Source organism: Garra rufa, chromosome 5 (assembly GCF_049309525.1).
Source record: "Garra rufa chromosome 5, GarRuf1.0, whole genome shotgun sequence".
Taxonomy (NCBI): Eukaryota; Metazoa; Chordata; class Actinopteri; order Cypriniformes; family Cyprinidae; genus Garra; species Garra rufa.
The window spans coordinates 7473353-7499023 of NC_133365.1; the positions used below are offsets into that span (position 1 = coordinate 7473353).

At 36.6% G+C, this 25671-nt stretch overlaps 1 protein-coding gene across 1 annotated transcript in view; it reads left to right on the forward strand.

The window, feature by feature from the left end:
- Positions 1-24052, forward strand: part of pappaa (pregnancy-associated plasma protein A, pappalysin 1a) — a 97307-nt gene extending 73255 nt beyond the window's left edge. The window contains exons 21-23 of the mRNA XM_073839929.1: positions 4650-4721; positions 7160-7258; positions 18554-24052. Coding sequence (XP_073696030.1) covers positions 4650-4721; positions 7160-7258; positions 18554-18658 — 276 coding nt within the window. The 3' untranslated portion in view covers positions 18659-24052. The remainder of the gene's footprint in view (positions 1-4649; positions 4722-7159; positions 7259-18553) is intronic.
- Positions 24053-25671: the final 1619 nt, after the last annotated feature.

Below are 25671 nucleotides of genomic sequence, written 5' to 3' on the forward strand. Positions count from 1 at the left end.
AATATGCAGCTGGTCAGTTTTAGAGTATGTTCATCATGCACAGGTTTTAGCAATGTAAGTGAGGCTGTATAAAACAGACTTAAAAAGTGAACTAATTTGAAAATAATTCATGTGATGCAAGTCTATTTAGAAAACAAGTAAACATGAAGATCCACCAATATGAAAACATACCAATGAGACTATACAAATTTATACGAATTGGCCACCAATTCACCAAAACGTAAAATAGTTACGAATTACCATGAGAATGTGTTGAAATAATGATCCAGTCTAAATGTATTTGGTTTTATGGTTGTCATGTAATTTAATTTTGAATGTATGTTTTTAATGGCTTCAGTCAATGGCAAAAAAAAAAAAAAAAAATCACGAAGCTAGCCATTTTATATAATATAATACCAGTATGTAATGTATTTAAATTTATTTATATATCCAGTACACAATGAATTTAATGTAAACTGCTATCCATTACACTTACCGCTTGAGCCAACATAATTGCATTAAAAGAAATGGCAATACTTTGTATTTGAAGCTTTGGCTTGCATTAAAATAAAATAAAATATAAGGGCAACAATAAATGTTCAGCATTAACTTTTCCATGTAACTTTTTCAAAGTGAACTTTTGTCGTTACCTTCTGTCTCTGATCAGTGAACACATGCAGCAGTTGGAACTTTGCATTGAATGTCGCAGACATCCAATTACTGTTCATTAGCCACAGGCTCAGGCATGCATGGCTTTCCCAATTACCTGGCATTGGTAAAACAGGGTATGATTACAGTAATCTCTTAACTCATCTGAACCGCAACGAGGCTGAGGCCAAGTCATAAAAGTTAAAAAGCCATCTGTAATCACTATAATTTCAACAATGACCCTATTACAGGCATTAGCAGAAAAGCTTTATATAAATTTACCTGTCAGAAGTATTACAATGTTTTAGCTGTGACTGCTGGGCTTGACTGGGAGTGTTATGATGGCAGTCTTCGGGCAGTTTTGCTGTCAGTCTCCACTGCAGACCAGAGGGTGCAATCTTCGAACTTTGCATGCTGGAATATGCTACACAACTTTTTAAACACTGTTTACAGTATCATACACTAAACAACTGCAGAACTGCCAGACTCGAGCACAACAAACTTGCACAGAAATGTGTACCCCATTGATAGGAGACAAATGACAAATTAAAACAATATGTTCTAAAATCGACATAAAATATTAAACATGTTTTATATTGTCTTACTTGATGGATTTTTAGTCTGAAGTTAACAAAATGGGAGTTTGTGCCCTTCATACACCTAGCTATTTTCTGTGAAATCTATCAACTCTAACTGTCCAATATCTGTAGACTGGCTCTGATTTTTTGACAACTCCAGACTGTAAATCTGTGCAAAGTTGTGTAGTGTATTATGGCCTTAAAGGGACAGTTCACCCAAAAATTTAAATTCTGCCATCATTTACTCACCCTCATGTTGTTACAAACCCATTAGACTTTGGTTTATCTTTAAAATGCAAATGAAGATGTTTTAACGAAACCTGAGAGGTTTGTCCCTTTACTAAAAGTCTTACTAACCAAAACTTGTTATCCGAAAAGGTCATAAAAGCATCATATAACAAATCTAATGAATCGAGCTGTTTTTATGGATTAGTTTTAAGATGCCTTTATGAACTTGTTGGGTCTTCGAAATGTTTCCTGGACTTTCAATGCAGGGACAGAAACTCTCAGGTTTCAGAAATACTTTCATTTGTGCTTTGAGGTTTTCATTTTTGGGTGAACTATCTTTTTAAGACGAGGGACTTTCAGGATTGATCGAAGATGCTAGAAAGTTGGAAACAAACTCACTGTGCTCGAATTGAACGCCATCCCCCCACATCTGTTGTGTTTAGATGGGCATTTGTGTCAAGTCAGGCGCTTTTCGGCAGAGAAATGAAACAACACGTTTCTGATTGATTTGTGTAATTGATATGATCTTCCCTGGGTGGTAATTCGAGTCTGGAGACAGAGTGTGAGGGGAAGAGGAGGCCAAATCGATGTGGCTGAAATGTTCCAGGGGGGTTGGCTGAGGTGAGATCAATAACTGTTCTCTCAGCACTGGCCACCCTGTGTCAATCGATGCTGTTTGAATTCCACAGCACATGTTCCCTTCTGCCCGCCGTGCAAGGGCACGATCCGTCCCGTAACTCCCAGACCCAGGGCTGCCCTGATTGACACCTGCGTTAATGCTAACGGTCGTGCCAGTGCAGCGAGAACGTCCTATTAAACCCACACCGGCCAAGGTGTGGAAGTGGAAAAGCAAGCTGGCGATTACACAATGCGGTTGCGAGCTGACTGAAGCTTTGGTGGCCGTACAATTCCTCATTTCCCATTCTGACTTAATGTGTTTTTTTGGTTCTTTGTGTTATGTTTCTTGCTGAGTCGGGCCTTCGACCGCGTGAATCAGTTATCGTGACGAATCGGCCCTCGAGAACGATTCGTTTCAGGTTTCACCGCTGACCTACTAAGACGCTTCTCTTATTTTCTCACTTATTAGCTTCCCTGACATCAGCAAAATGACTGCGCACATTGCTGATACATTAGGCTGCCTTGGCAGACCGTGGCCTTTACGTGATGTCAGCGTCACTTTGGAGAGTCGATTGTTCATGCCCGGGTCGGCGGAGGGGAGTACTAATATTAACCTCTAATTAATAAACCAAACCTTTATTAAAAGGCCTGAGAGCTAAATGTGATCTCGGGAGCTATGGTAAAGTGCTTTGGGAGAAGAGAGCTTGGACATCTAATTTGATATCGGCTTATTCAGACGATGATGACATGCTAGTCTGAGGGAAACAAAGCGATCTGAATTTTATCGATATGAGGTCACTCAGGGCTAACAGGGCATAATATGCAGAATCTCACTGTGTTTTGGGCTGGTAACCAAAATATTGTCGGTTCAGAGCCCTGAAAGGATTGATACATGAACTTCACCATTATTCCCCACTCAAGCTTAAGTTACTGTAGAAGGACTGAATCTGTCATAAGTGTACTGTAAGTTTCCCCACTAAATGATGAAAATACAACAAGACCGGTCAGTCCGGGACAGTTCTGTGAAAGCTTTTCTTCATGCTAGCTGGTGAAAAGCCTTTTTTCTTCTGCAGTCTGACGTATTTCCAAGCGAAACAAGTTGTTTAACATATAAACATCGGGCAGAATTGTTTGGATTGTGAAACGTTGGTGGTTTCATTCAGAATGAAGCTGGGTGATTGGATCGATGGGGTTAAAAAAGTTTACGGGCCTTTGTGAAAAAGAAGGGCTCTGAATTATATTTAATGTGCGCTTGCAGTGTACTTCAAGTAAAGGTTTATTTTATAATTAGGGTTGCTTAAAGAGAGTATACTTTCTTGACTATGTTCAAAGAGCATTTTTTAATAATGTCAAATGAAAAGTTTAAATCATTGTTTTGATTATATTTTGTCATGCTTTAAATAAAACATTTGTGTTGATGTGCTGACCAACATTTTAAAGCACATATAAAGTAATTGATTATAAGTTTAAGTGTAGTGTGTTAATATTACATTTAAAGTTAATTAATATTTAAATGTACTAAATTGCATCTTTATCATTACAAATTAGATTTAGTTCTCACTATAGTGAACCCTTCCCCAGCTGAAATGCTTTAGTGTTTTCTGTTCCTTCTCGTTTAATGCCGTTATTTTTTTTTTCTCTCTCTCTCTCTCTTTTTTTGCATTGATTTGCTGACTAGCATGAAATGAGAAATACCTTAGTTTGCAGCAGTGGGTACGGCACGAGAAGAGGCAGGTGTTTTGTGCATGTGTGCTACTGGGACAGGGAATGTTTGGGAGCTGTGGAGGTCAGACAGTCCTTTACTTTTGGCTGGCCTCATGTCAGCCGCACTGGACCCTAGAGGTTTTTTTTTTTTAACACAAGAAAACATATCTGTACAACACCAATAACATCTCTCACTGCAAAAAAATGTTTTTCTTACTTAGATTTTTTTGTCTTGTTTCCAGCAACCAAAATATCTAAAAGTTCTTAAATCAAAAATGTATTTTGTAGACAAGTAAAAGTGATTGTCTTGTTTTCAAACAGAAAACAAGATTATTTTGCTTACCCCATTGGCAGATTATTCTGCTTGTTTCGAGCAAAAACTCACTTAATTTTGACTTGTTTTTTTCTGAAAACAAGACAATCATTTTTACTTGTTTACAAAATCCTTTTTGATTTAAGAATTTTTAGATATTTTGACTGGAAACCAAGTAAGAAAAGCATTTTTTGCAGTGCTCTTTAACTAAATGACAAACATGCCGGAAACATTCGAAACTTATGTGGTCACATAATTATGCATGTTTCGAAACTGGTAACGTTTCACAAGATGTTGAATTTGGATGGGTTCCTGATTTATTTTTTTTCTTTTGTTTTGTTTTGTTTCTTTCAAGTTGGCCAGAGGTGAAAGACGTGTGAAGGTAAACATTCCTGTTTTGGCTTTTTTTGTGGTTGGCTGTGGAGGGAACAGAACACTTACAGTAATTGAGTGCTGTTGTGTGTCAATCTTCAGACACAAACACAAGGATCGGTGCTGACTTTGTGATGGTCGATAGTACAGAAGACCTGCATGTTCTTCTTGTCTTTCTGAAAACCTCTTTGTTTCATTTCTCTTTTCAGAACATAGTCTGCACCATGGGCCTGAAGTGGTACCCCCATCCAGAAGTCCTGCACTGCATAAAAGGATGTGAGGTAAGACATTCAGACACCTGTCCATATCCTCTCAAATGGCTCTCTATCCTGTGTCTTCCCTCCCTCATTGGCGACACTCTTGCCTTGACCTCCATTTGCAGAGGCCCAAGAAGATTTATGAAGATGAAGATGTAGAGGAACTCTACACTAAAGTCAGTACATGTACAAGTGACTGTGATGTTCAGTGCTCCTCCTGTCTTTCTGTTTTCCCCTCTGTGCTTGTCGATACCTGTCACTTAGTGCAATCTGTTTGTAGTACGGACTGGCATATCTACAAATGTTTAAGTAGTTATCACCTACACCATACATGCTCTTTCTTGTTTGATAAGAAGGGACCTGCCAAGATTCAGTTTGCCAATTTCCGTCACATAAGAAAGAAAAGAATGCTTTCATAAATATTAATTATGAGATACAAAGTTGAAAGTGTGCGAAACTAAGTCGTAATTATAAGATAATTATATACATATACATATATATATTATATATATTATATTATATATTATATATAAATATAAACATAATTTAAACTTTTTTAATTTATAATGTTGACCTCAAATCTCAACATTTTAACTTTTTAATTCCATAATTATGACTTAGTATTAATTATTTAGACTTAGTATCTCAACATTTAAACTTTTTTAATCCCATAATTATAACTATTATCACATATCTTTTACTTTTTGTAATAATTATGACTTACTCTGTCATAATTCTGACTTATCCCATAATTGACACATCAGCACATAATTTTGATTTTTTTAAATGATTAAAATTCATAATTTCAAGTCATAATTTTCTTACTATGTCATAATTATATCTTATAATTTTGATTTAGTATCTCATAATTTTGACTTTCAACAAAGTTGCAATTATGAGATAAATCATAATTATAGTGCACAAAGCCAAAGTCTCATAACTGTGCACTGTAAAAAGTTTTCACCAGTTTCAACTTAAAAACTTAAGTTTAGCAGCTGCCTTAAGATTGTAAGTTAAATCAACTTAAGTCATTTAAACTCACAAGTTATATCAACTCATTTTTATTGTAATAAGTTAAAATGACTTGTAGTTTTAAGCTGATTTAACTTAAAAACTTAAGGCAGCTGCTGAACAAGGTTTTTAAGTTGAATCTGGTGAAAACTTTTTACAGTGTGGCTTTATCTCATTTTTTTTAATATGTCATAATTTAAACTTTTTTAGCTTATAATTTTAACTTTTTTAATTCCATAATTATGACTTATTATCATTTATTTAGAGTTAGTATCTCATAATTTAAAGTTTTTAAATCCCATAATTATGATTTAGTATCACATATCTTTTACTTTTTGTCATAATTATGACTTACTCTGTTATAATTCTGATTTATCTCATAATTATGACACATCAGCACATCATACGAAGAAGATGAATTACTCCAAGACACTCGTGAAGTAAAAAGCCTTTAATTCAATGGGCTAAATCTTTTAAAAAAGTTAAAAGAGTAGATCTACGCGTTTCGGCTCAATGCTTACATCAGCACATCATTTTGACTTTTTATCTTGTAATTGACTTTTTGTCTCATAATTATGACTTAGTATCTTTTCATTTTGACTTAGTATCTCATCATTTTGATTTTGTTTATCTTATTTTGCCTGTTTGTCTCATTTTGATTTGTATCTCATGATTTTGATATTTTTTGTTTTAATGTTACAATGTTACAATTTAAAAAAAAAAAATACCCTAGGTAATATTTAAGTACAACTCGGGTCAATTTTAAATATGTCTGCATGCTGATTAACAGAATATTTCAATCACAAATTAATTTCAACTATGCATTAGTTTGAAAGTCTATAAAACTTAGTGAATGTAGACATATTTGACATGTATGGAAACAAGACTGCTGGTCCCTGCAACTATAAGAGAGATCTATATTAGGAACAGACCAAAAATTGTCACTGTTTGTTCACTGGTAATCGTACAGTGTCAAATGTCAAGTATTGTTTGTTTGTTTGTTTCTCAAACAGACCTATCATACGAGTTTGTTGCACAAGTCATATAGAGCACTTTTATGAATGCTATTTTCTGTTGTTTGTGTTGGCTGAATGATATACAATACAACCCATCAAACGGACTGTATATCTGTTCCTCACAGTTTATTTTTGAAACACTGTACCACTTCAACATTATATTAGCATAGGTTACACCATAAGTAACCCTGTATGTTTATACACCTTAAACTCTGTAATTAACCATTTTTAATGACCAAGTATTTTAATAGTACAAAAAGTTTTTTTTTTCTTTTCTTCAAAATAGTGGGTGTTTGAGAAGTTGACCTATTAGACCTTGAGCAACCAATGGCCACACTTGACACATAAGTCTAGAAGCAATAGAGCACTGAATATATTTGGGTCCTTTTCTCATGTTAGTGGTGCTCTGAGTTTCTCTCTCTGTTTTTGTCTCAGCCTTTCATGGGTGACAATTACTGTGACGCCATCAACAACAGAGCCTACTGCAACTACGATGGAGGCGACTGCTGCCATTCCACTGTCAAGACTAAGAAGGTACCACACACGTTTGCAACGTTTCTCTTCAGTTATGCATTTCATGTGTCCACTGTGTATGTTGGAAACTCAAAACCTTACCAAGACTGACTATACTTAGAAATGAAAGTCACTGACAAGCATGAGATGCTAGATGTTACCACTGACCCTCTGACTGTTATTGCACACAAGAATGGCAAATGCTTTCTGGCAAGCTCTAATCTGATTGGCTGCATTTACGTAATTTCTTGGACTCAGGATACACAGGTATTTATCAGTATGCCTGGAAACAAAGTTGTGTTTACAAAGTATCAGGTTGTTACGATGACCGTTTCTGAGAAACTAATCCCTGGATTTACCCATGTCTGCCAGGTTAGTGGCATGCAATCTTTAAAAGCTATTCAGTGTTTTGTTTTATACACTTTTTCACATTCCCGTTATTTGCAAATTCTGCCATGACCTGGATTGCAGTTGAATGAGTTTTTGCTATACTATTTCTACTAATTCAGTTAAACCTGCCCCTAAACCATTTGTAAACAACTATGATCAGTCAGTTTATATGTCATCCTTCCTCAATTGTAGTTTCTAGCACTGACAGTCAGACAGACAACCACCAATTTTTTTTTTCCTGTTCTTATAATGTGACAACATAGATTCATTTAATATTAAAAATGATGGAACTAGCCACAACAACTGACAGCACATTTTAACAATTGCCTGGTTTCTGGTTTCAAATCCACAAATCTGTATATTAAATATCAAATATCTTGGAAATGGGTGTAATGCTGTATCATTTCACTTTTGGGTTCAAACACTTAACAGGGCTCCAGACTAACATTTCAGAGCAGTAGCAATATTCATGAAATAATGATGTAGAGCAGTTATTAATAATCTTAAATATTTCGAGTTTGAGTTGGTGGGCAGTTGTGAATATACATTTATTAAAAAATGTTTTAAAGCAAAAAACTTAAATATTCTGACAGCTAAGTAAAAAAAAAAAAATACCATTAGTAAAATTTGCCATAGTATCTATACAGTTGTACATTTAGTTTGGTTTCTATAAAACTATTAAATTAAAATTCATTTAGTATAATAAATGCTGTAATTATATTTCCTAATTACTGCAATGCTTCCAATGCAATTCACAATAATAATAGTATAACATGTAATATGAACATATATTTCTGCTGAAAAAGCATGGTTACACTAAGTGTTACTACAGTAAAACTATAGTTTTTGCAAGTGAAAAAGTCATAGCAGTGATAACTTATGTACAGCTGCAATATTCTGAATTGTAATTTTTCTGTGAGAAAAAGCGGCAGGTTTTTCAGTTATTGCTATTTTTACTTTGAGATTCACCCCTTATCCAGGGTCGGTTCCTTTGCTTTGCCAACTTTGTGCCATATCACCTTGTGTGTCCATGCATGAGGTTACTTAGCAGACTTAGCAGTTACTTTTATTTTCCAGGCAGCTCTGAGCTGTCTCTTGGCTTTCTTCTTGTCTTGCACTGTCATCGACTTAAATATTTGGCATATGCTCAGAGTGTGAGGGTATGAGCAGCAATGATTCATTGAAACCAGTCTACAAGAGGATGCTTTTTGGGAATTTCACAATGTGCAGCCTACGTCATTGAGCAGACAGGGATCTTAGCGGGAGTTGACCATGCGCCAGTGTTGATAGAAGGTTAAATTGTTCTGCAACCATAAGCCATAAAGTCATCTTTTGACGAGCTAGAGCTTTCTGGTTGCGTGGCATTGCTTTGTAACAGTATCAGTTTGCTTTATGGAGCTAAAGATAGTCTTCAGTTTGTCACACCTAAATTAATGTGAGTCTCTTGTTAGACAGTTATTTGTTGTAAATATTCCTTATTTAAGATAATCAAGTGGCAAGCTTGGATTTTGGAAACATGAAAATTGACCAATTGTCCAAAATGCCCACTTAAAGCCTTTGAAAAACAGTATTCTGTACTCAAATGATTTAGTCTGTGTCTAATGTTGGGAAAGTTGGCTCCCCAAGCAGCAACTGATATGAGAATCATCCACAATCCCGAGCCATGTTCAACGTCCTGGCAGTCCTTGAAGCAAATATATCAGCAGGGTTTTGCAAAACATCCTGTCTCTGGAAATAGCCAGGGTTTAAGGAAGAGCTGTAGAAAATGACTCTAAAAGAAAGAACCAATCATATTGAGATTGATGGATTGCCAGAGTTGGATGAGTTCTGCTGTAGGTCATCTGGCTGTTGGCTCCAGGAGTATCACCACATCCATTTTGTTCCCAATGTGTCCTATATTTGCAGCACTTTATCTTCATCTGTTCAAATTCCCAAACTCATTCATACATTTCCTAGTCAAGCCCACAAACACAAGTGCAGATCAATGGAGTTTACGCATTAGTGCACAGATAAGCGGCGGTCTGCTTTGTTATGAGCCTCTGATTTCAAATTGCACTTAACTTCTCTGCACTATTCCCAGAGTATTTTGATGAGATAATCACTTGAGATAGTATGTGACTGTTTGTTGTCCCTTGACATGTGCTCCTAGTCATCCACACAAAGAACTTTTGTAACCTCACCACCTGATTTTCATTTATCTCAAGAACAGACAAGGATTTCTTGAGGGTTGTGAGGAAAAATCTAAAATCTTCAAGAGCAAATGAAAATGGGAACAACACTATGTGGGGATGTATTTGTCCAAAAATTGTTACATACAGAAATTCACAGCAGAGTTGCAACACAACCTGAGGTTTAAAAAAATTGGGAAAATTTAAATAGAAAAGGCATTAACAACTCAGAGTAAGTTTTCATTTAGCCAGTTGCTGGGTTAAAAACAACAGCTGGTTGAATATTGCACCAATATACATTGGGTTGTCAGTCCAAATATTTGGTTATTTTAAATCGGTGCTACAGTATGTAAGAAATACCCAGATTTTTGATTTGATGGCTAATCTATGCATACACCATGTGTGATACTTTCCGGTTCAGTATTTGAAAGCTATAATACACAAACATACCAGCACAATTAAATACATAAACACACTGTAAATATTTACAACACAACCAAATACAGAAACGCGCTGCAAATACTTACCACACAACCAAATACAGAAATGCACTGCAAATACTCACCACACAACTAAATACAGAAATGCACTGCAAATACTCACCATGCAACCAAATACAGAAATGCACTGCAAATACTCACCACACAACTAAATACAGAAATGCACTGCAAATACTCACCATGCAACCAAATACAGAAATGCACTGCAAATACTCACCACACAACTAAATACAGAAGTGCACTGCAAATACTCACTACACAACCAAATACAGAAAGGCACTGAAAATACTTATCAACCAAATACAGAAATGCACTGCAAATACTCACCATGCAACCAAATACAGAAATGCACTGCAAATACTCACCACACAACTAAATACAGAAATGCACTGCAAATACTCACTACACAACCAAATACAGAAATGCACTGCAAATACTCACTACACAACTAAATACAGAAATGCACTGCAAATACTCACCACACAACTAAATACAGAAATGCACTGCAAATACTCACCACACAACTAAATACAGAAATGCACTGCAAATACTCACCACACAACTAAATACAGAAATGCACTGCAAATACTCACCACACAACTAAATACAGAAATGCACTGCAAATACTCACCACACAACTAAATACAGAAATGCACTGCAAATACTCACCACACAACTAAATACAGAAATGCACTGCAAATACTCACCACACAACTAAATACAGAAATGCACTGCAAATACTCACTACACAACCAAATACAGAAGTGCACTGCAAATACTCACTACACAACCAAATACAGAAAGGCACTGAAAATACTTATCAACCAAATACAGAAATGCACTGCAAATACTCACCATGCAACCAAATACAGAAATGCACTGCAAATACTCACCACACAACTAAATACAGAAATGCACTGCAAATACTCACTACACAACCAAATACAGAAATGCACTGCAAATACTCACCACACAACTAAATACAGAAATGCACTGCAAATACTCACCACACAACTAAATACAGAAATGCACTGCAAATACTCACTACACAACCAAATACAGAAATGCACTGCAAATACTTATCAACCAAATACAGAAATGCACTGCAAATACTCACCACACAACCAAATACAGAAACAGAAATACAAACAAATACAGAAATGTGCTGCAAGTACTCACAACACAACCAAATACAGAAACATGCTGCAATTACTCATAACACAACCAAATACAGAAACATGCTGCAAATAATTTCTGTATTTGGTTGTATTGTGAATATTTGCAGCGTGTTTCTGTATCTGGCTGTGTTGTGAGTATTTGCAGTGTGTTTCTGTATTTTGTCGTGTTGTGAGTGTTTGCAGCATATGTGTTGTCAAACTGATTAAGGTGTTTTCTTAATTTGCAGGTGTTTTTTCTGTTTGCATGTGTTTTTCGTTTGCAGCGCTTTAAGCTCTCTCGGCCAGTATATGTAGTTCATTTAATCAACAGCTTAATCCATGTAACTTCTCTGAAAAGTTGCTTTAATGAACATGACATCTGAGTACTACATCACTAGTTTTGATTTCTGTCATTTTGTTTTATTTGATGATTGATTAATCGCAGGTTTGCTTTTACATCATAATCCAGGGTTCCCTTAAGTATTAACTGAATGTACATACGCACTCTGAATTGCTGAACTGTTAGTAACAACAGAATTGCAACAATAGTTGGCTAACACTGATTTCGGTAAACACACTTTTGACTGATTTAGTGACTTCATTGAGTGAAGGATTCATTAGACTGATTAAAACCAGAAACATGAGTCAAAATTAATCATTTCTTTATGAATTGGACTACACAAGCGCTGTGTTGATTTTGCATGCAGCTCATGAGAAACACACGCGATACTCCAGAATCTGTTCATATACTAAATCTCCTGTCTTTCTAAACATTTATTTGTTTGTTTGTTTACTTTAAGACTCTTCACCTCTTTTCATTAAATGGCATTTCATAGTATGATACTGATTTTTGGTCTTCATGGCTAGGCCTCTTTCCTAACTCTACTAATAAACAAACAAACGTACATTAAAAAAAAAGGACAAATACAGAATAGTTCTTTTATCTTATGTGTTATTGTTGACTCCGACTCTTGGCCATGTTCTTGACAATGTGACAAAGCACACAAAAATAAAGAATTGCCAGTAATGCCTGCAATGAGGTCTGTCTCTCTTTGGGTGATCCTCTCTTTGGTCATGATGACCCCAAGGCAAAGGAAACCAAGGCACTTCCCTGCTGCTTGCTGTGTGTTTGTTTCCCTTCCTTATCTCACCCTGTCGTGCTCACTTTATCCCTGCTCTCGTCATGTTCTCTGAAAGGTTTGCGAGTTAAGATGTTTTGGATGACTGGCTGTGTATTATTCCTGTCAGGGACTTTGAAGGTGCGAGTCAAACTGCATCTCAGGTCACCGCAGGATGCTTTACTAATCACTACAAGCTGTTGGCATGAGGAGGGAGGCCAGTGGGCATATTAGGGCAAAGAAAGAGAGAGCCTTCGGTTTTCTTTACAAGAGATTTCTTCTCTCTTTTTTTCTGGCAGAGGATGGGAGGTTTTAAGTCAAAAGTTAAGTTTTTGATTATGTTAAGCTCTCAAGGTCGGTGATGTAAAAAGACTTACCCTTGAAATGTTAGCTGATCAGTTTTACCTCACTGATGACTTTTGATCAAATGGAGGGTTAAAGGTTTCAACAAGGTTTCAAAACTTTGGCATGTAGCTTGTCATGCTTTTTTTTTTTTTACATTTTGGCTATTGTCGTGATTTATTCCAGTGCAACAAATTATCCTTTTATCTGCAAACACTGGATACTGGATTGTTAAATCATGTGTACACAGGTACAGAAATACTACTGTATATATAAATGTACACCAATTAGAAAACTGCGTTTATTTATTTAGTGAAAATTTAAGTGAAAAGCTTTTTTTTTTTTTTTTAAAAGGAGCATGATTTAGATGATTAGTGATCATATAAATAGTTTGCTTTGTTGAAATCTTAACTATTTTACATACATAAGCTCTAACATTTTCTGTCGATCACTAGAAATGAGCAGATTCCAGATGTTCAATGTAGTCTAAATATATAACACAACCCTTGTCATTAAAACAATTAAACCACCAAATTCAGAGTCTCAGTGGCCTTTAAAGATGTCTGAGGGGCAACCCGAATTCAGTAGGTTCTTGTTTGCATTCCCAACACCCAAAACCGTGCCAAGGTAATAAATGTAAAGGGGGAAACTCCTCCGGGGGCCGACCCGCAGTCGTGGCGGTAGCAAATGTGTCTCTTACCTTTTTATAAGACATAATTATCAACGCATGTTGGTTTTGCCCTGCAAAGTTTATGGCTATGAAACCACATCTCCAAATGAGCTTTTCAGTTTTCCAAATTCTTTCCTTTAATCTTGGCTGTTTTAGGGAAAAGTGGCAATGAAGTGCCAACCGTGCAAGATTAGGGCAAGATTGCTGTTTCTGTAGCAAAAATAAGGGTGAGAGAGTTTTTCGAGACTTTCACAACAAGGTTTTCCCTGTCGAGGCTAAGACTGACGGCTGTGTCTCTCGAGGCTCCACTTTCCACTGGTTTATTGGCCTGAGCACACGAGTACAGTCTGGACCGAAGGAAAGCGTGTTGTAAATGTTATGGTGATTACAAAGTGATACAAAGTGATTTTCGTCCTCTGTATTTTTGTCTTGTTTTTCAGTACAATTATTTTAACATTCTTAAATCAAGATTTATTTTCTTGGGAAGCAAAGAGGCACAAGATATTAAGTGTTGCTTTCTCAAAAAGTAAGTTTTCTTAAAAACAAGAACATATTTATTTATTTATTTATATATTTATTTGTTTGCTTATTACTCTATTGGTGTTTTCCCCCCCTTGTTTTAAACATTTATTTACTTACTGAAAAACAAGACAAAAATACTAATGAGAAAATCACTTTTTGCAGTGTGTATATAATTAAGCATTACAAATTTAAAGTATTTGGTGACTGCTATTACACCGCTTCTTATAAAACATACAGAAATCCTGGTGCATTTGATTAATCAGTATTAGTTAAAAAGAGTTGTTAACTATATTTACTAACTTAGCTAAAGTAGTTATAAAATGAATAGCTTCTCTAAATTCTGGATGAGTCACTTTATTAAACTGCTGCAACATACTTGTGACCACACATGGCTCAATTCCATGTTAATGTGCTGTGTTGCAACTGCAAACAGCTGCAAATCAAAAATTACATGGCATAATTTCCCTAATAATAAGCATAATATTTATTTAGATTATTACAACACCAGCTACTGTATAAATTGCAAGACTAATCTAAAAAGTACAGGAAACAGCACGGTTAATTTGCAAATAATAAGGTCCCTCACTATATACAGTGAAAAATCAGTTATGTTTAGACTTCCTGCTGCACTCAAAAAAGGATTTGTTGGTATTACTTAAAAAAAGGACTGTCAAGTGGTTCCACGCAATCATATTGACTAATTTGTACAAGTAACAATTTAGTTGTATGAACAAAAGAAATTCAAGTAAAGCTGACAAGGTTAATTTTTTTGTAGAAACCACTTAGTTATATTAAGTTGACTGAACAAACACTTGTTAAGTAAAGGTAACAATTTTAGTTTTTTTTTTTTTGTAGAAACCAATCTCATTACATGTGTTTTTTTATGTAATGTCAACAAGGATGTATAGAGTGAAACTAATAACTGCATCCAGTTAATTTTTTTGAAAATAAAAATATTTTAAATATTTTATATTATATTTTAATATAATACAGTGGATCAGGATTTGTTTTTGCATTCAGACAACTTCTAGATCACATTCATTTAATAACAGCCCTGATTACAATTGTTTAGAATTAATTAAATTAATTAACAAATTTACTCAAAGGCTATTTACTCAGTGTGTGTTGAACTTGAGTTTACAGTTCAAACAGAATGAACCTCTTATTAGAGAAATAATCTTAAAATAACAGGAGAAAAACATTATTGTTGCTTCTTAAAGAGTAAATAAATGTCATTCAAATTCTCTCTGTTTTGAATGCAGTAAATCACGGTCTTACAAATGACGTGACGTATACAGCTGAGCCTCAGTGCAGATCAGTATTACGCTCCATGTGTGCCTCGATCCCCAACCCCCCATACTATTTTCCTTCCACTGCAATCTGACACATGCATGCGCTCTGCAGAGGTGGGGGGTCGTGCGCCATGACGTACATGGTGTGTCAGGGAACGTGTGTGTGTGTGTGTGTGTGTGTTCTGGACTGGCCTCTGCCCCATGCTGACATTCCCAGCCACCATCGATGAGCCCCAGATGTGGCAGCTGGTCCCGCCACCCTAAGGGTCAAGGGCAGAGGAAACCATGGCAAATTTGCCACCCACATCTCAGTCCAATCTTGAGATAAGTCGAGGGTGCTGAACGAGAACTGTGAAAGTTTGCATGCTGTGAGATGGGAGAGAAGAAATGTACCACTTCATTAGGGTGGTCAATAATAATGCCTGCAGAAAAAAGCAGCTGGTGTCCCGGTCTTAAAGAGCTGGTTAGGTTGGTCTTTTTGATGGTTGTAGAGGGTTTTGGGGCTCTTGTCAGCTGGTCAGGGTGGGAAGCCAGTCTGGTCAGTAAACCACCTCAGGGTGTTTTTTGTTATTTTTTTAGTAAGGTTAGCAAAAGCCAGAAAAATGAATGTGTTCAAATGAGAGGAAAGGCACACGGTTGGACAGGAAATGGCATGCGGGGCAATGACGGCTGGTTTTGATATGTGTCCGGTTCATGCTTGTAAAAGCTTCACAGGTAAGTGGCTCTGGAGAGACTAAGTGCTGCTCACACAAACATGTTTTGTTTTCATTACTTGGTAATACATGCCATTTCCGTCTGGAGAACTGCACTCTCACGCTACAAAAAGCTTTTCTTCATCGTTTTTTTTTACTTCTCGTTAGCCAGCAAACATATCTATACATCCTTACATTTGTTTTAGAAGCAAAACTGTGAAAAATGTTTCCTTTCGAACTAGCTGAAATAAGCTGAAGGGCTAAACAATTACTAAACTAAAAGATATTTTGTATAATGGCAGTAATGCCTTACTGCAGTTATTGTTATTTCAATTAGGAGCATAATCACATTAACTTAGTCACAATATTCTGTTTACATGAGCTCCACTAATCACGTTATAAAAAAGTGTTCAAGGAAATCAACCTGCGAATGTCTCTGCAGCCAGATTTCATACTGAAGTGCCTCCACTTTGGCCTTGACTCAAGCCCTCATCTGTTTTCAGGTACAAAAAAGGCAGGATGTTACTCCATAATCGATGCTATGAATTAGAGAATCTGCTTTGTTGTGTACCAAGATAAATTCGCATATGAATTCACGTCATGAGCAAATCAGTCTGTTCAGCCGCTGAGGCTAAGACAAATGGTTACATGAACGCGCAAATGTGAACTGCACATATGGTCCTAGTTTTGAGCGACTGGAGATGCATTTTATCCTCAAAAGCAGCTGAGGCCTGTCCCGAGGGAGGCCACATTGCAGCAGCTGGTGTCAGTGACGCACTGCCAGCATTCAATTGTGACGTCAAATGCCAAACAACATTCAAATTCTATTTTCAATCCCTCCAAAGGGCTCGTAAAATTGGGCAAAGTCATTGCCAGGTCCAGACATCTTGACCAATGCTGTGGTTACACTCTTAACGGGATAGTTCACACAAAAAAGAAAATTCTGTTATTAATTACTCAACCTCATGTCGTTCCAAACCCGTAAGACCTTCGTTGATCTTCAGAATACAAATTAAGATATTTTTAATGAGATCCGAAAGCTATCTGACCCTGCATAGACAGCAACGCAACTACCATGTTCAACGGTAGTAAGGGTATTATTGAAATAGTCAATGTGACATCAGTGATTCAACCGTAATGTTATAAAGCTACGAGAATACTTTTTAATAATAATAATAATAATAATAATTACACTACCCTCGAAAAGTTTGGAAACGCCTTAGAAAAGTGGGGTTTTGGACAATATTGGCATGAATTCTTTTTAATTTGTGATAATTTTGCACTGATAAGGGACAACACAAACTACGAAAACATATTTTATTACATAAACAGTTTATACATAGAAAAAACTTAACTTTTCGATTCATCAAAATATCCACCATTAGCAGCTATTACAGCTCTGCATAATCTGGGCATCCGAGCTGTCAGTTTATTCAAACATTGACTTATTGATATATTACTCTAAGCCTCCTGAAGGATTGCCCAAAGATGATTCACACTATGCTGATATCGTCCAAAACCACACTTTGCCAGGAGTGTTTCCAAACTTTTGGAGGGCAGTGTATATAGCGCTTTTCTAGGCACTCAAAGCGCTTTACCTCATCCACCACCAGCGTGCAGCATCCACCTGGATGATGGATGCCCACCACACACCAGCTTACTGGTGGAGACAGAGCGATGAAGCCAATCAGCAGATATGGGAATTGTTAGGAGGCCATAATGGTTAGAGGCCTTTACTCTTTTCGAAAGACATCCTGGGATTTTTAATGACCACAGAGAGTCAGGACCTCGGTTTAACGTCCCATCCGAAGGATGGTGCTTTTTGACGGTAATGCCATCACTATACTGGGGCGCTAGGACCCACACAGTCCACAGGGTGTGCATCTTCTGAGGAGACGATGGCTTGCAAATTTTTCCCCAGCCTTACTTATTTGAACCAGAATATTCAGACAATGATCTAAGAGAGATGGACTTTCTATGTCAGAATGCTGACTTGATATTGATATCCACTGATATGGATAAGAAGAAATTGTTAAATAAAGTTTTTTTTTGCTTTTGTTTTTTTTGCACACAAAAAGTATTCTCATATTACAGTTGAACCACTGATGTCACATGGACTATTTCAGCAATGCTCTTACTACATTTCTGGGCCTCAGTTGTGTTGCTGTCTATACAGGATCAAAAAGCTCTCGGATTTTATAAAAAAAAAAATTCATTTGTGTTCCGAAAATAAACAAAGGTCTTATGGGTTTGGAATGACATGAGGGTAAGTAATTAATGACAGAATTTTCATTTTTGCGTAAACTACCCCTTTAAAAAAAAGAGGTCAGTGGCCTTCCAGAAACTGGTTTGGAAACCCCTGTTTTGACAGAATCTTTGTGAAAACCCCTTGTGGGAGCTTTTAAGGCTGTACTCCAAACCGTTCGGTTCGTATGTTTTAACATGTGTTTCTTTTCTCTTTCAAGGTGATTCCGTTCCCCATGTCTTGTGACATCCGAAGAGAGTGCGCTTGCCGGGACCCCAACGCCTTGGAGAACCGAAAGGGCGAGCACTTGCACTCACTTGGTTAAGACGCTCCACCAAGCCGGTGCGCGGACTGGGACAGGATGAGATATTCTTCCCAGAAATGCTGCTGCTTCACAGTTGTACCTCTCCTCTTATAGCTGTTCATTATTTCCAAGTCCAAGTCTACCTGCTATCTCTAACAACACGTTTGGAAAAGGATCCCAATGTCAAGACCCCACAAAGGACCAAAGCTGGTTTGTGTATGCCATCTGTAGATCGCTCACGACCCCTCCAAAAAAAATGAAGAAAAATGAAAGCAAGGCATCTCGAGGGAACCGTACTGATTTGACCAAAGCCAGAAAAAAAAGAAACAACTTTCCACCAATGCACTCGCTAAACTGTTTAGGCGGCTTGATTTGTTTTAGTTTGTCTCGAATGTGACCTCAGTCATCCCAGGAAGACCTTTGTCATGTGTCCCTATGGAAGCAGACTGGGTCACAAAACAAGGACGGTAAGGTTGGCTGGAGAGAAATCACATGATCACGGGCTGTTTTTAAAGACTGATCAGCGGTTATTTTAATGTTCCTAAAACAAATCTATTAAATAGGGAACGGCTGCAGGTCCCATCACACACTAATTGCATTCTGTTATGAAATCGCTGTGATTTGAGGTTGATTTAAAATGCGCACTGATAGATCTGTGCATAAATACGGTGAGAATGAATTGGTTTCTTTAGCATGGCTGCTGTTGTTGCTGCTACAATTGCTGCTAATTAGTCAAACAACAGACAACAGGAAGATGCAGGCCATGATCTAGTGTGTCATCAGTCTGCCTTAACACTTACCTCTGATCAATATAACCGTCAATGACCGAAGACCTCCCAGTACAGCTCCGGGCCAGTGCTGAATTGCAACTCATCCGGTCCAAATGCAAAATAGACACAAAATCCTGAATGTAGAGGCCATTGTCATAAATATTTCATTTTATGTAAATGCTTAGTTCACCCAAAAACTCAAGACTTTATCATTTACTCGCCCTCATTTTATATAAGCATATCCAAAAACAGTTCAGTTAAATAAAAGCGTCATAAAAGTAGTCCATGCAAGTCTTCTGAGGTCTTGAGTGATGAAAAGATTCAAATCAAAGTGATTATTCAAGGAAAATCTTTCCATCTGCTGGACCTCTCGCTTGTCATTCTCTGATCTCTAGTTACAAAACCCATGACATCAAAGCGTGGTGTGACGTCCAAAGGTGCCATATTTCAATCTGACCACTAGCATGGAAGATATTTGTGAGCTCTGATGAAGGGGAAGGGGTCTGTTACTCACACAAACCCATTAGCTTCAGAAGACTGCAGGAGTACTATGGGCTACTGCTGTGGTACTTCTTTGGTACTTTGCATTATTAAATTGACCTTGATTATGTAATATGAATGGAGATGACAAATGGAGACTCTTACACACTCTTTCTAATCTCAGTGAATCTGTTGCCAGTCAAAAACATTCTTAAAGGTAACTTACCGCACATGTGCCAACTTTTTAACCACTTGTATGTGTTTTTGCCAAAAAACCTTAAAATAATTTAGCTTTACCGCAATCGGAATGACTTTATATACACAAAATGAAAATCAGAGCGAAAGAGAGAGGAAAAAAATCACTTTAATCATTACTTTAAAAGATAGGACCCAAAAATAAAAATGTGCTGAAAATGACTCAACCACAAGTCATCCAAGATGTAGATGAGTTTCTTTATCAGATTTGGAGAAATGTAGCATCCCATCACTTGCTCACCAATGGATTCTCTGCAGTGAATGGGTGCCGTCAGAATGAGAGTCCAAACAGCTGATAAAAACGTCACAATAATCCACACCACTCCAGTCCATCAGTTAACATTTTGTGAAGTCTGTATCAGTCCATATTCCACAATATTGCTTTCTTAAAATGTTTTTAACGTCAACCCTTTGTTTTTCAACTAAAAGTCCTCTTTCTAGAAAATATGAGTCTTCCAGTAAAGTAGTCATCTCCTCTGAATCAGAAAAGAAATATGCTCAGATTAAACACTGTTTGCAAAAGAAAACAGTCTAAAACAATTATGTGGATGGATGAAAATGACTGGATGGTCTTTTTAATTAGAGAAAGCATTATTGTGGATTATGGTCTGGACTCTAATGGATTATAAACACTTTTTTTATTTTACAAACACAACCTTTGGCTTCACAAGCTGTTTGGACTCTTATTCTGATGGCACCCATTCACTGCAAAGGATCCACTGATGAGCAAGTGATACATTGATACATTTCTATAAACCTGATGAAGAAACAAAATAATTTACATCTTGGGTGGTTTGAGAGTGAACACATTTTCAGCAAATGCTTATTTTGGGGTGAACTATTCCTTATTCCTTATTGCATACAAAAAATGAACTTAAACAACCTATTTAATTCATTTGTATACTATTTGGCTACTGTGAACTTTTTCCTCCCCATATGGCCTTAAAATGTTTTGACTAGTTTCTCACTAATGTCTAAATCTCTGCGTTTGACTGCCTGCATCAGGTGTCAAACTTTCTTCTGAAGCCCTAAAGACCTTGATTTAGGCGTTTAAAGAGGATTGTAGCTGAACTCTTTAGGAAGATTTGAATTTAAGCCCACTGATATATAATAATGTCCCCTTGGCTGTTCATTCAAAATGACACTAGCCATAATATTGAGACATGTGGTAAAGAAAGAAGTGTAATGTTGTTAGTTTGCCAGGTGCAAAACTTCACACTTATGCAGAAAAACTAAACACAAATAATTTCTGATGAAGTTTGTCCTGTTCTCAGGCCAAGGCTGAAGAAAATGGCTTCTTGAACATTGGCTGTTTTATTGGCATGGAAAAAGGATTATTTTGCCTAATATTTGATTAATGGGCATCACTTTGTGCAATTGTAGATATATGGTAGTTAAAGTATAATAACTATGACATTTATGATAAAAAAAAAAAAAAAAGAAACAACACCTGGAAGAAAGTCAGACAACCATATTGTGTTGTTTTTTTCTTTTTATTTGTTTAATATCGCATCCTCATGTATGTGGCATAAAGACTTCATGATCAGATGCTAAAGTCAGTAGTTTCTTTTATTGTGGTTGTAGTGTCACAGGTGCAGTCATTTATATTTCTAAAGAAAAGATCAAATGAAAAAGAAAAAAAAAGAGTAATAAATAATAATCTTATGTACCAGTAGTCAGTATTTGTATTAATGACCTCAGTTGCTGCACTTTTTTTTTTTTTTTTGGTAGCCCGTTGAATGAAAGTCAAACTTATAAAATCGCTGCTATTGTTAGGCAGGACAAATTGGGAGGCAATATGTGTTTGTGGTGGAGTTAGTAATGTTTGATTTTCCTTTTTTTACTGTATGATATTATATGCCTCTGTGATTACTGATGATTATTGTGGTTCCACTTGCTTCACATCTGGTTTTATCGTAAACAGAAGAGCAATGTGACATGTGGAAACATGTTATTGGATTTATATGCCCTGTCTGAACAAACCTTTGGGATCATGGAAAACTGGCTTTAATATTTATGTTTCTGAAAGTGTGAAAATTAAGACTTTAAATGGGTCATTATATGTATGTATGTATGTATGTATGTTTGTTTTTTTTCCTCAGTCATCTTGTGAGTTAGGTTGAAGGATTTATTATAATTATTATTATTATTGTTTATTATTATTATGAAGAAGAAGAAACTACAGCGCCCAAAGAAAAAAGAAAAAAGAAAAAACTGTACGATGCACGAGAGTACAAGTGTTATCATAATAATAATGTATAAAGATTTTGTTTGTTATATATTCTTGGGAGAACAAATGTATTAAGTTGCTATTACCTGAAATTATGTAACTGTACTCAAGATAACAATATTCAGCATTTATTGCCAAGATGGACAGCAAAACTGATCAGCAACCACGTCGCCAAATTAGCACGAACATCAAGTAACTTGCCAATTTCCTGACAGATCTTGTGATTGACAGGCCTGTCAGCCAATGCTTTTTTAATGCTGCAAAAATGTACCGGCCAACTGCCTGATGTTTCCTTTTTCAGTCATTTTCTCACACTTCTTATGTGTTTCTCCAGCACTATGTGCAGATCAGCAAATCCAAAACACCAAAACCAGTTCCGAGTGCAATTACGCCAAATACTCAAAGTTTTGCTTTATTCTAGATGTTTCAAAGCGTACAGGTCTAAAACTGTTTGTTGGCTTGTTAAATGAAGTTTTCAGTGGGCTGTTTGACACACACTACTGTATTCACCATAGGATTTCTTGCTGTACCTCATGCCTGTAATGTTTGCTGCTTCCATATTTTGGTATGTTAGTGATTATTAGCGACATATAATAGTGTACATAGTAGAACTATTTATTGAGAGTGTTATACTTTTGTAAGTTATATTTTTATTGTTTATGTAAGTTATTTGTACAATGGTCTTATAAATGTAAAATTTGGTTATTGGGGCTCTTACATAATTTTTATTTTCTGTTTATTCTTTTATCCATTGCTCCAGTTGAAGAACAAATACAATACTTTTTTTTTTTTGCAAGAAAGATAACAAAATTTGTTTGTTTTGGACACAGAATGTCATTCAGTCACACCTCACAGTTTTCCATGCTTTGGAAATACTGCCATTAATGCAGTCGGGACATGATTGTAACTAAATGTTATAATAATGTAATATATGTATGTAATTGTTTGTTAATACAGTGCATTTATTCTATGGCAGTCCACGCAAGGGGAGAATGTGATCATGGTATATCTTGAAATCAGTTTTGAAAATGAAATGAGCTTCTTTCCGATTTGTACCAAACATTTTGAACATCTCTTAAAACGCCCAAAATTCAGAGCTCGCATGCATCAGCACTGGACAGGTGAAGAAAACGTATTGCTGTTTTTGGCCTGCCAATATGTTTGTCCAGGTGTCAAAATATGGACGTGCACAGCAAAACATCAGTGTTCGATGAGTCAGAGTTTCTTCCCTGACTAGTGCTCACTATTGGGTGTTCACAAAGTTGACTTATATTTATTTGAAGTGTTGGTCGGATGGTGGAAAATCTGTAAGAATACAAATGAATGGAATTGTATCGAGATCTTTATTACAGGTTCATATGAATGTCTTGACCGGTTGTAAATAGTGATGTGAAAAAGTGTACCAGTCAAATGCCTTGTATATTTAAAGAGTTTCATTAAACACAATGATACGTTTATGAAAGTTATTTAAATTTGAGAAACGCACCATGGTCATCAGCATTACAGTTACATCAGCATCGAGAGTTGTACTTCAAGTGTCCTTTCATTTGAGTCAGTGTTCTAAATTCTCTTGAAATTCTCTTGTCTTTGTGCCCGTTATTCAAAAACCCGTTTGTGTTTGTGATGCTGGCCATGTCTGCTCTTCACATTGCTAATAAATTATAAGCAAAAATCTGTCAATATTTGGACCTTTTCTTGATTCATACGTATAATGTCTAACTGCTTCCAGTTGAGAGGACTCATTGTGGATAGAGTTTATGTCTTTCCAGAAGAACTGTAGTTGAAATGATTCACTGTTTCATCTGATCTCTTAACTGGAGAAACAAGACTTACTTTTTTTGGCACATACCATTGTGTGCTGTGACAAGCATGTGTTTTTTAGTAACACTTTACAATAAGGTCCCATAAGTTACAGTGAGGGAAACAATTATTTGATCCCCTGCTGATTTTGTACGTTGCCCACTGACAAAGAAATCAGTCTATAATTTTAATGGTAGGTTTATTTGAACAGTGAGAGATAACCACACAATAACCACAAAAAAAAAAAAAATCCAGAAAAACACATTTCAAAAAAGTTATAAATTGATCTGCATTTTAATGAGTGAAATAATTATTTGACCCCTAAGCAAAACATGAATTAGTACTTGGTGGCAAAGCCCTTGTTGGCAATCACAGAGGTCAGACGTCTTTCCTCTCCAAGTCATTAAAGTTTCGAGGCTGATGTTTGGCAACTCAGACCTTCAGCTCCCTCCACAGATTTTCTAGGGGATTAAGGTCTGAGTCTGGCTAGGCCACTCCAGGACCTTAATGTGCTACTTCTTGAGGCACTTCTTTGTTGCCTTAGCCATGTGTTTTGGGTCATTGTCATGCTGAAATACCCATCCAAGACCCATTTTCAATGCCTTGGGTGAGGGAAGCAGGTTCTCACCCAAGATTTGACGGTACATGGCGCCGTCCATCATCCCTTCGAAGCGGTGTAGTTGTCCTGTCCCCTTAGCAGAAAAACACCCCCAAAGCATAATGTTTCAACCTTTCCATCTTTCACCCAGTTCTCCTCTGAATCATTCAGATGTTCATTGGCAAACTTCAGACGGGCCTGTACACATGCTTTCTTGAGCAGGGGGACCTTGCGAGTGCTGCAGGATTTCAGTCCTTCACCGCGTAGTGTTACCAGTTGTTTTCTTGGTGACTATGGTCCCAGTTGCCTTGAGATCATTGACAAGATCCTCCCGTGTAGTTCTGGGCTAATTTCTCACCATTCTCATGATCATTGAAACTCCACGAGGTGATATCTTGCATGGAGCCCCAGACTGTTATTTTGTGTTTCTTCCATTTGCGAATAATCGCATCAACTTGTTGTCACCTTCTCACAAAGCTGCTTGGCGATGGTCTTGTAGCTCATTCCAGTCTTGTGTAGCTCTACAATCCTGTCCCTGACATTCTTGGACAGATCTTTGGTCTTGGCCATGGTGGAGAGTTTAAAATCGTTACCTGTATAAAAGACACCTAGGAGTCAGAAATCTTGCTGATTGATAGGGGATTAAATACTTATTTTACTCATTAAAATGCAAATCAATTTATAACTTTTTTTTAAATGCGTTTTTTTTTTTTTTTTTTGTTATTCTGTCTTTCACTGTTCAAATAAACCGTACTCGGTTACTTTCGTAACCTCGGTTCCCTGAGATACGGGAACGAGTACTGCGTCTGTAAAGACGCTTATGGGAAAAGCTCCTTTTCTCCTGAGACTGAAGCATTTCAATAACGCAGTGTAACTGCACGGCCATTGGTTCGTGCAGTGT